Genomic DNA, 11442 nt, shown 5'->3' on the forward strand with positions numbered 1-11442 from the left:
TTTTATTCTCCTTGTGAATCTTAGAGCACTAGACGTTTTCTAACATTTTCCTCATAATTTATCTTATTTTATCATTCTGCCCAATTGAAGGATGCTTCAATTATCTTCACTTTATAAATAAGGAGACAAATCGGGCTCCCCCCATTCCTGCAGTGAATGTAAGGAGACCCCTGGTCAAATACTTTTCCTCGTTTCACCAGATGATGAGTCCCCTCTTCTGTAATCATTAAAAAGCAATATTCAGTTTGTGAAATGACATTTATTTATGCAGTACTAGTAAAAGGTTTAATGTATTAAATAATTATCTCTTAAATTAAACATACAGAACAAAGATGGCATAAACCCAAAATTGAGCTTCCCTCCTTTTTTATATATTATGTCTGCAGGCATCTCTGACTACTTGGTTTTGAGTTAAGGTATTACTCTTACTAGAAAAGACAACAGAGAGGTGTAAACAAGTCCTGGGATCTTCTCTGGATCAGCGTCTCAGGGAGAGGTCCAAACTCCAGAAAAGGTAGGGTAGCAGCTCCAGGTTCACAAAACAGGGTTTCCATCATCCACTGGGTTGGCTTGTTCTCATTCCACACTACTTAAGTCTCTTCTTTTGTCTAACCAAATACTCAGCACCTACAGGGTCAAGGCATAGATAGCAAGCTATGAATCTCAAAAACTACAAAAGATAGAATGTAATTGTATTTATTTATTGGCAAGTAGATTCAACTACAGACGGTTTTTGTTTTGTTTGTTTTTTTAGAGACAGGGTCTCACTCTGTTGCCCAGGTTAAAGTGTGGTGGTGCCGTAATAGCTCACCGTAGCCATCATAGCTCACTGTAGCCTTGAGCTCCTGGGCTCAAGCGAGCCTCCTGTGTCAGCCTCCCAAAGCACTGGGATTTATAGGCGTAAACTACTGCACCCAGCCTCAACTATGCTTTTTTCTTCAAAGTATGATGCTGCCCAGAAAAGAAACTCTCAAATGTCTTCTAGCTACTATGTCTTATCCCCTAAAGATGGAAAAGTGTGAACATACATTAATATCAACAGATATAGCAACCAAAAAGTAGTGACTCCATTCTCTGACTTGAGGCTCAGGAAGCAGAAGCTCCCATTTCTTCTCTATCCCCCATCTCTTAATCTTCTTTTTTAAATTTTTTTTATTTTTCCACATCCAAAATTGAAGACATTATATCCCTAGTTCTTTTGAGAGCTCTTCACCACTACCTACCTGGCTTCCTAGACTAATTTACTATCCATTAAAGCTAGACCTACCGAGGCTCAGGGTTTTCCAAACCAACAGGTACAGTATCAATCCTCAGGGTCTTGAATCACCTCTAAAGATAAACTCTAGGAACACAAGGTCATCTCAATATCACCTTTATTTTCACAGACTTTCCAAAATCAGATTACAGAGGCTATACTACTTTATCTTGTAGCTCTCTACATACAATACCTGAATCTGCTCCAAGACTTCTCGCTGCATCTCCACAGCCATATGGTACACATGATGATCAGAGTCATTGTACATCACAGCATTTTGAAACATCAGCATTAGGTCCCTTTGGAACTGGGCCATGGTGCGAATCCGTCCCTTGGACAGATTCCTCTTCAGGCTAGTTAAGTCCATGGGTCTGCAGGTAGCCAAGAGAAACCAGAGGAAATCAAACCTTCATGTGGAACATGTGACCTAACATGTTCTCTCGGAGAACTAACCAGTTAATGAAAATTGTGGCAAAGATAAAATAGCAAAAGCAGTTAACGTTTTACTATTTATAATAGGCTAAGCACTATGTTAGGCACTTTCTATGTTAAACTCATTTAATCCTCTCAGTTACCCCAGAAGGGAGGTACCATTATTATTTCCATTTGACAGATGAGGAAACTGAGATCTAAAGAGGTTAAGTACTTGCCCAAAGTCACACATCCTGGAGTCCAATTCGGAGGCAGCCTGACTCCAGAGGTCACAGGCCAAACCACTACATTCTACTATTATAGGAGAAGTGCTGGCTCTAGGTTTACCAAAGTTGTGAAAAGCTCCAATGATCAGTTTATCACACAATAGTTATTGGCTGTTTGCAATGTGTAGTCATATGTTAGGTATTTAATCTATTTCTCTTATTGCATAAATCAAAAGCTAAGAAGAATTGCTTCTCCTTTCATGCAGATGAAAAGAGTAAGGACCAGGTGACTAGTAAGACAGATAAATCATTATTTACTGAGACACAGAGATTAGGTATACAAAAGGGGACACACAAGGTACAAAGAGGACTGAACTGAAGGTAAAAGTCTGGGGATTAGTTTAGTAATAGCTCTGCTATTAACTGTTGGTTGATCAAAGGTAAGTCATGACCACCTCTGAGCCTTAGTTTCCTCATTTATAGAGTGAAGGACTTTGTCTCTGCTATGGTTTGAATGATGTCTCCTCCAAATTCACGTTGAAACTTAATTCCCAATACAACAGTATTAAGATGTGTGGCCTTTGGGAGGTAATTAAGTCATGAGGGCTCTTCCCTTACATGTGGGATTAGCAACCTTGTGAAAAGGATGCAGATTGAAGACAGAGCCCTCTTGCCCTTCTGTCCCTTCTGCCATGTGCAGACACAGCATTCTTCCCTTCTGAAGGATGCAGCAACAAGTCACCATCTCGGAAGCAGAGAGTGGCCCTCACCAGACACCAATCCTACCAATACATTGATCTTAGACTTCCCAGCCTCCAGAACCTTAAGACATAAATTTCTATTGTTTATAAATTACCAGTCTGTGGTATTCTGTTATAGGAACACAAGCAGACTAAGTCTCAAAGGTCCTGTCATGAACTTTTATACTCTATTATCACATTTGTTTATGACAGCATTTTAGATGACCTATGCTATAAAAATTCAAAATAGTGCAATCAATCAATGTTTGTAACTTCCATTTGGATTAAATCTTTGCCTTAGCATGCTACAACTAACTGCCTGAATGAATACAGGACTCCTTTTGAAGTTTTGCTCCAAAAGAATAGTGCCAAAAACTATCAAAGGCTGATTTAAGATTATAATGAATGAATCATATTACATATTAAAAGTCAATACTGTAAAAAATACAAATAAAAAGCCCATATCAACCTTTTGTTCTTCTGTATCCCTTCTCAAATGAAGATATGAAGCTCACCACAACTTTGCAAACCTGTTCAGCTATGAAATATGTCTTTAGTTTGCAAGTAATGTAAAGAAAGAAAGAATCTAACAGATGGGAAATAAAGAATGAAAAGGCAGATATAAAAGCAACCAACCTTTCTTGACCCCTTTTCCACTGACCTTTTCACCACATCCTTGTACCCGGGGGCCTGCCTTTCTGACACAGGCTTCAGAAATGGACTGCTGAATCTGTTAAGGGACAAACCCAGAGAGGATGAAGAAACCCGGCAAGTCACTGTAAACAAGAAGAGTAGCTATGAACAAGAACACTTAAAACTACAGAGTATGGTTCATGTCTTATTGGACTTCCCTTAGGGGAATGCAGACTGTGAGTACCATTAGGAAGAAACCTATTAGTTCCTTCTTGCCAAACAGAAAGAGAATTTTTAAAAAACACTATAAAATATTTATTATTATAATATACTGAAATATGTTCAGTTCCTGAAGCCTTGTCTCTGTGGAAAAAGAGAAGCCACCATATTGAAAGGATGTGTATATGTATAATTTTTTTTTTTTTGAGATGAGTTCTCACTTTGTTGCCCAGGATGGAGTACAGTGTCCCCATCATTGTTCACTGCAGCCTCAAACTCCTGGGCTCAAGCAATCCTTCCCCCTCAGCCTCTCGAGTAATTGGGACTATACGCATGTGCTACCATGCCCGGCTAATTTTTTTATTTTTTTGTAGTGATGCGATGTTGCCCAGGCCAGTCTCAAACTCCTCGCTTCAAGCAGGAGGTTGCTTGCTTTGGCCTGCCAAAGTACTAGGCTTACGGGCATGAGCCACCGTGCCTGGCTGGCATATGTATTTTATTTTTTTTTTATTTTTTTATTTTTTGAGACAGCGTCTCGCTTTTTTGCCCGGGCTAGAGTGAGTGCCGTGGCGTTAGCCTAGCTCACAGCAACCTCAAACTCCTGGGCTTAAGCAATCCTACTGCCTCAGCCTCCCGAGTAGCTGGGACTACAGGCATGCGCCACCATGCCCGACTAATTTTTGCTATATATATTTTAGTTGGCCAGATAATTTCTTTCTATTTTTTTAGTAGAGACGGGGTCTCGCTCTTGCTCAGGCTGGTCTCGAACTCCTGACCTTGAGCGATCCACCCGCCTCGGCCTCCCAGAGTGCTAGGATTACAGGCGTGAGCCACCGCGCCTGGCTACATATGTATTTTAAATACAAATTTTATCACGTAATAGGAACCGATTTCTAGAGGTAATTCAAATGGCACCACAACTATTTCTCTTTTTTTTTTTGGAGACAGAGTCTCGCTCTGTTGCCCGGGCTAGAGTGCCGTGGTGTCAGCCTTGCTCACAGCAACCTCAAACTCCTGGGCTCAAACAATCCTTCTGCCTCAGCCTCCCAAGTAGCTGGGACTATAGGCATGCACCACCATGCCAGGCTAATTTTTTCTATTTTTAGTTGTTTGGCTAATTTCTTTATGTTTTTTTGTAGAGACAAGGTCTTACTCTCGCTCTCGCTCAGGCTGCTCTCAACTCCTGGCCTCAGGCAATCCTCCTGCCTCAGCCTCCCAGATTGCTAGGATTACAGGTGTGAGCCACGGCGCCTGGCCACAACCATTTTTTATACATACTTGTATAAACACCTTCGAGTGCTTATGGATAAATCAGGCTCAGACACAGGATCTGCCTCTCAACTATGGCTCATGTGAGGAATGAACATTCTCCCTTTACGCTTAAGCCCTAATAAGTGTTACTGCTTCAGTTCTCAACATAATCTTATCACCACTTTGGAGACCTACCTGTGACTGGCAATCATCTTCCAGACTGGCAGGAGAGTCTTCTTAAATAGCAAATGATCCTGAACAGGGTCAGCCTTGCTCAGATCAGTCCTATGGGATAAAACATGACAGAAAAGAGATAGTAACCTCACATTCTGTCTCCCCCACGTGGGTAATGAGGTTTTCTCAAGACATAGTGCTACTAATTAACATCTGAATCTTTCTGTCTCCTCTTAAGGTATCTGGTCAAGCAGACTTCATTACTATTATCTATTGCTTTCATATTTAACCCAAATTCTTTTTTTTTTTTTTTTTTTGAGACAGAGTCTCACTTTGTTGCCCGGGCTAGAGTGCCATGGTGTCAGCCTAGCTCACAGCAACCTCAGACTCCTGGGCTTAAGCGATCCTACTGCCTCAGCCTCCCGAGTAGCTGGGACTACAGGCATGCGCCACCATGCCCGGCTAATTTTTTTTTCTATATATACTTTTAGTTGTCCATATAATTTATTTCTATTTTTAGTAGAGACGGGGTCTCGCTCAGGCTGTTCTCGAACTCCTGACCTCGAACGATCCACCTGCCTCGGCCTCCCAGAGGGCTAGGATTACAGGCGTGAGCCACTGCGCCCGACCTTAACCCAAGTTCTAAGATAAGGATGTGGAGTTTGCCCACAAGAAGCTGAACTGTCATGAAATATGAATAAACTATCAGACCCAGAGAGTCATTAAAATGAGAACGCAATCACATCCTACTCCCCCGTGAGCTATGTATTCATCTCTTGAAATTGCTTGCTGTTGCCACAAGTAGCTATAAATGCCACACTAGACACTATAACCCACACCCTATAGCTTAACAATGTATAGCCAATCGTTAATCAATATTATTTCTGTAAACCAATGAGAATTTCTGACAAACAACAGCCCATTCCCTGCCGCCTCTTTTTTGCCTTTAAAAACAACCTGCTTGTAACAAAGACCAAACGGAGCTCATATCAACGGTTAGTTAGGTCTGAGTCTCCTGGGTAGCTGCCCTTACTTTGGCTCAAGTAGACTCTTTTAAATTATATTTTGTGCCTTAGCCTCTTCCTTTCAGGTCTACAGTTTGTATAATATTAGACTTGAGAGACAATCTGACTCAGTAAAATTTCTTGAATAAATTAAGCTAGCATTTAGATAGAAGGATTATTTATGAAAGAGATTCTTTTTTTTTTTTTTGGAGAGAGTCTCTGTCGCCCCAGCTACAGTGCAGTCATATGTGTCATCATAGCTCACTGCAATCTCAAACTCCTAGGCTCAAGCAATCCTTGATCCACACTCCTGCCTCAGCCTCCCAAGTAGCATGTGCCACCATGCCCAGATAATTTTTCTATTTTTTGTAGAGATGGGGGTCTCACTCTTGCTCAGGCTGGTCTCAAACTCCTGACCTCAAGCGATCCTCCTGCCTCAGCCTACCACAGTGCTAGGATTATAGGCATGAGCCACCACGCCCAGTCTAGAGATTTTTTTTTTTTTTTTTTGAGACAGAGTCTCACTCTCTTACCCAGGGCTAGAGTGCCATGGCGTCAGCCTAGCTCACAGCAACCTCAAACTCTTGGGCTCAAGTGATCCTCCTACCTCAGCCTCCCTGGTAGCTGGAACTACAGGCATGCACCATCATACCCGGCTAATTTTTTCTATATATTTTTAGTTGTCCAGCTAATTTCTTTCTATTTTTTAGTAGAGACAGGGTCTTGCTCTTGCTCAGGCTGGTCTTGAACTCCTGACCTCGAGCGATCCTCCCATCTCGGCCTCCCAGAGTGCTAGGATTAGAGGCGTGAGCCACCATGCCCGGCCTAGCCTAGAGATTTTTTAATGTCAATGAAACACATTTGTTTTATACAACAGGAGTATATACAGACTTCTATTTATATGACGTTAAAATTATATTTAACTCTATTTTTTGTATTTTCCAACTGTAATTTCCTTTGTTTTAACTTACAAAAAGTAATCCATTTCATGGTAACAGATTCAAATAGGCACAAGCAGAAGTATGAATCTTAACAACCTTGGATAAAAATCTATACTTACAGTTTTGAGGAGGCAGCACGGCTGAAAAGGACATCCACCAGGGGAGTCTCTGGAATGCTGAAGTCATCATCACATTCACCTGAAGGGGGCTGGTCTTCCATCTCTGACACATACCCTTCACCCTGGTCCTCCTCTTTGGATTCTTGCTGAGCCTTCCCCTGTGAATGCCAGCGAACACAGGAAATTTTTGAAGGAGATTTACTATCTGCATGGTAATTTTACTTGCACAGAGTAAATATAGGCTACCTTAAGGTGAGAAGAGGCCATTATATAAAGCCATAAAAGAAATTAGAGACAGCTGACTTAACTAGACCCCAGTCAATGAATTCTTGGTCACAATCTTGCGGGAGAACTTCGACTCTATACACCCACTCCCAAAATGAAAAAAGCAGTATTTACTCCATTCTAGTTGGATGCTGTACTCTTTAAAAACCATCATTCTCACCTATGGCCCTGGAGTGAAACTACTCTAGCTGGCCAGATAATATTAATAATGATAATGGCATTCTAAATTTTACTGTTTCCTATGAGCCAGGCACTATGCTAAATGCTTTACATGAACAGTTTCATTTAAACCTTACAGCAAACCTACAAAGTAGAGCGTTGTTATCCCATTTTTAGCACAGAAAACTGAGGTTCTAAAATGTTCACTAACATGCCTAAGGCCACACAGCTAAAAACGATGGTGAAACCAGGATTTGGACCCAAGTAGCTGAACTCTCTGGAGTTAGCTTCTGTGCTCTAACCATTCTGCTCTGTCTCCTTGTGCAGAAGACCAACCAGACAGCTGAGGTACGCACTTACCCCCTCCTCACTCTCTGTGGGTAGTCCCTGAGCTGCACAAATATCTGAGGGAGCTGAAGCCACTTTTTCTGGCTTTCTATTTTGTCCCAGTGGCTTCTTTTCAGCTACTAAGAGGTCTACCTTGGCTGAAAGCTCTTCAGTCTCTCTACAGGGCTCCCCTTTTCCTTCAGCAACTTCAATTTCCCTTCCCTCTTGATGTCTGGTACCAGATGGAGGGCAACAGCCTTCATTTGATTCTTTGCTGCTAATGCACAATGGCTCCATTAAATAAGCTACCTACAATCAAAGGTGATTATTAGATGCACGGGAACACCAATGGAAAGCAACAGCCACATATCAACAATGCCACATGCTTACATTACCACTGTGACTAAGTCTGAGATGGTAAGTTGATTTAATTAATTCACTCAATCATTTAAAATTTATCAAATATCTTATATACGCAGGCATTGGACTAGTTGCTGGGGATTTTACAATGAGCAAAATAGATATATAGTTCTTGCCTCCTCCAGGAGCTTATGTTCTAATTTTTATGTTAAGTGTCAACTCTGATCAATTTAGAGTAGCTGTCTAGAAAAGTGTTGAAAATTTTGTCTACCACAGACACTGCAGAAAGAAATGGCAACATTCAAACTAGACGCTGGCTGATCTTGACCTAGGTTCTCCTGAATGTGCTCAGTTGCAGCATAAACTCTCTGTCCAATTCTGTTTATTTCTGGTCCTCAGCCCTCAACCAGGGTAATAAGGACACTTTAAAATACTACCTTGAAGGCATAACATTTTAAGCTTAAAGGAGAGTTTGGGCAAGTATAACTTCCCACAACTCTAAAAGAACAAACGATAAGGATATTCAGAAGGCAGTCCTGCATTCAGAAATTCCACTTACTATGACTGAGCCCCCTAATGACTGAGGTCTTAGAACATTCAGTCAAAAAGTATATGTTTGGTGCATATTCTGCATCAGCACCAAGTTCTAGGGGGACAGCAATGAACTTAATCCCTGCCACCACAGAGCTTATACTTTAGTAAACAATGTTAAGAGTGGTAGAAGCATGCAGGGGCAAGCATTCTCTTAGAAAGTTTAGGCTCTTTCAGCTTTGGAACTAACAGCTCACCATTACCTCAGAGAGGAAGTGGAGGAGGTTCTGGCGGCTGATTTGCTCTGACTCTTCCTGAGATTCCTCACTGACTCCATCCCCCATAAGCAGTTCACTAGGTTCTCTCCCTGGGCTGCTTTCCTCTAGTTCCTCAGCCCTTGGATCCTCAGTTTCCCTCCAGCTGCCCACATCAAGATCCACACTGGAGTCCCATGAGCTGAAGAGGGACCTGCAGTCATTGCTCAATTCAGAGTCATCGGGATAGTCTTGTTGAGAATCCAACCAAATCCACTCTTGTCCCATCTGTAAATACAAAGAGAAAAATGCATTAAATTCATTCAAATCAATATTCCTGAGGCATCTCCATCTTCTAAGTTCAGTAGAAAAATAAGGGACCCAGAATTTCTTTCTACTCATCAGTAGGAAGAGTTAAAAACTAACTGAAGGGAGACATTGGGAAATGAAATGATCTTTGTCTTTGGGAATAAAGAAAAAGACCCACGTCCATGTAATAGATATAATACACTGTACAATACAGCATAAGAGAGATATTACCCAATAATTATTTTTATTTGGATTTCCTTGTACTCACTCCAAAAGGGAAAGAACTGAGGCATAGCTAGTTTAACAGTCTTCCTCTATCCCAAGTCACCCAAAAACTCAATTGCAAGGCAATTAACTTGAAGGGGCAGAGCTGTTTTCCTCAGCATATACACATTTTTAACCTATTAACCATTAAATTTTCAAAATACACTTTAAGATTACCTTTGGCATCCTTCTAGTCATATCCAACCCTCACTTCTCAAAATGAGAACTGAAACTTCAAGTTTTAAAAATATCTTCCCTTGCTTTATTACACTACATTATCCTGGTTTTCTTTACACTTTTGTCCTCTCCCTTTTACAACTTTCAATAGATGCTTGTCTTCTATGTTCTTGCTTGGTCCTCTGCTTCCTTATTCATACTTACTTTAAAAAATGTATATATACTTTGAGGTTTTAACTTTGACCTCTATTCAGCTGGCTCCCAAATCTCTCCTCCTTTATTTCTTATATGGATTCTGGTCTCATCTCTCTACGCATCCAAAAGTCAACTCCTTTTGGATGCCCTACCATCTGCTTCAACTTAATACTCCTAAAACTAAAATCACTTTTCTTATCTCCAAAATTATTTGCTCTGATTTCCTTATCCTTATCACACCACTATTTTCTTAGTCTACACAGCTCAAAATTGTTTTGACCCTTCACTCTTTTATATTCCGTAAGCAAATCCTCTTCCCAGTTTTCTTCCACAGTAACTTTCCTCAACGTCCATCCTTTGTTCCTGAACAAAAGCCAGTCTCCTGGTCAGTGTCTCTATTCTTAATTCAATCTGCTCTCAACAAATATAGTCCCCATACTCATGGCTTTAGAATAGCTATCACCTCAAATATAAACTTCTCAATCTGCTAGAGTCTTCTTAAGTTAGCCTTATTTTCTCCCCTTGGCTGGTATCTGTACCTCACTACTCTTTAGTATAACCCCTGTTCTAATTACGTTTGTAATTATTCCTTATTGTCCCCACCACAGATGCCTATACTTTTACCTCAGCTTACTAAGCTCATCCATCACTTTCTCTACCAACCCCAAATCTATGTCCTTTAATGGACCTTTCCACAAACTTATCCGACTTCTGGGTGCTTCGGTGTTTGTGGACTGCTCTGGGAATCCACTACAAGTATTTCATTTTCCAACTCCTGGACTGACTGAATTTCTTTCCACCACCTCACAAAAAACTGTATCTTCAACTTCCTAACATCTTAACAAACTTTATAAATAGTTCCATTCAAGACAAAAAGATCTGTGACTTCTAATCGTATCCTTCTTAAACCCATCTTTAAGAAGGCTTAGAGTACTAGACTACACTCTAGAGTGACATATTATATAAATATATTTTTATTATAAAGAGATCTTCATCTTTGTAATACAAGGCTCATAACTAGTTCATTTCACCAATGAGTTGATTCCTTTAGTTATTTAGTACAGAAGCTGGACTAGAACTCAGGTGATAAATTTGATAATTCTTAAACTGAATTTAGCCTTCAAATAGCAAGCAACGTTAAGAACTCTTGATATTCAACAGTCCTGTTCATAGAAATAGATAGCAAGGAAATGGTAATACAGTTATCCTAAGAAATATCATCTGCAAAGACAGTGTTGAGACAAATGTTCCCAAGATAAAGATCAATGCTATGTCCATGCTCTAATCTTCTTTAAACAAATTCCATGAATAGAACTCTGAAAACCTTAAGTTTTCTCAAACATTCAAGAAAGCTGAATAAGAGACTGCTTACTGCACAATGAAACGCTTAAAAACATTAATTATAAATTCAATCTTGGTTATTTACCTTCACTCAGCTGCAGCAGGCAGTTCATATTATAAGACCACTTTTTCCCTCTAACAATCTCATTCTCACTAATGAAGAAACAGTTATCAGGCAGAAGAAACCACAAGTTTCAAATACACATACATACACACACATGGATACACACACACAAAGAACACCACATCAAAGGCTAGAGTTTTCA

At 40.3% G+C, this 11442-nt stretch overlaps 1 protein-coding gene across 1 annotated transcript; it reads right to left on the reverse strand.

Annotated features, from left to right (window-relative positions):
- Window positions 1-282: 282 nt before the first annotated feature.
- LOC123638730 (bromodomain-containing protein 8-like) lies at window positions 283-9649 on the reverse strand. Its single transcript, XM_045552565.1, has 7 exons — window positions 9641-9649; window positions 8900-9178; window positions 6975-7132; window positions 4932-5021; window positions 3295-3363; window positions 1449-1626; window positions 283-627 (listed from the first exon to the last, which is right to left on the reverse strand). Exons 1-7 carry the CDS (start codon window positions 9647-9649, stop codon window positions 577-579), a joined length of 834 nt encoding a protein of 277 aa, XP_045408521.1. The 3' UTR covers window positions 283-576.
- Window positions 9650-11442: the final 1793 nt, after the last annotated feature.

This window comes from Lemur catta, chromosome 5 (genome assembly GCF_020740605.2).
Source record: "Lemur catta isolate mLemCat1 chromosome 5, mLemCat1.pri, whole genome shotgun sequence".
In the NCBI taxonomy this organism is placed as follows: Eukaryota; Metazoa; Chordata; class Mammalia; order Primates; family Lemuridae; genus Lemur; species Lemur catta.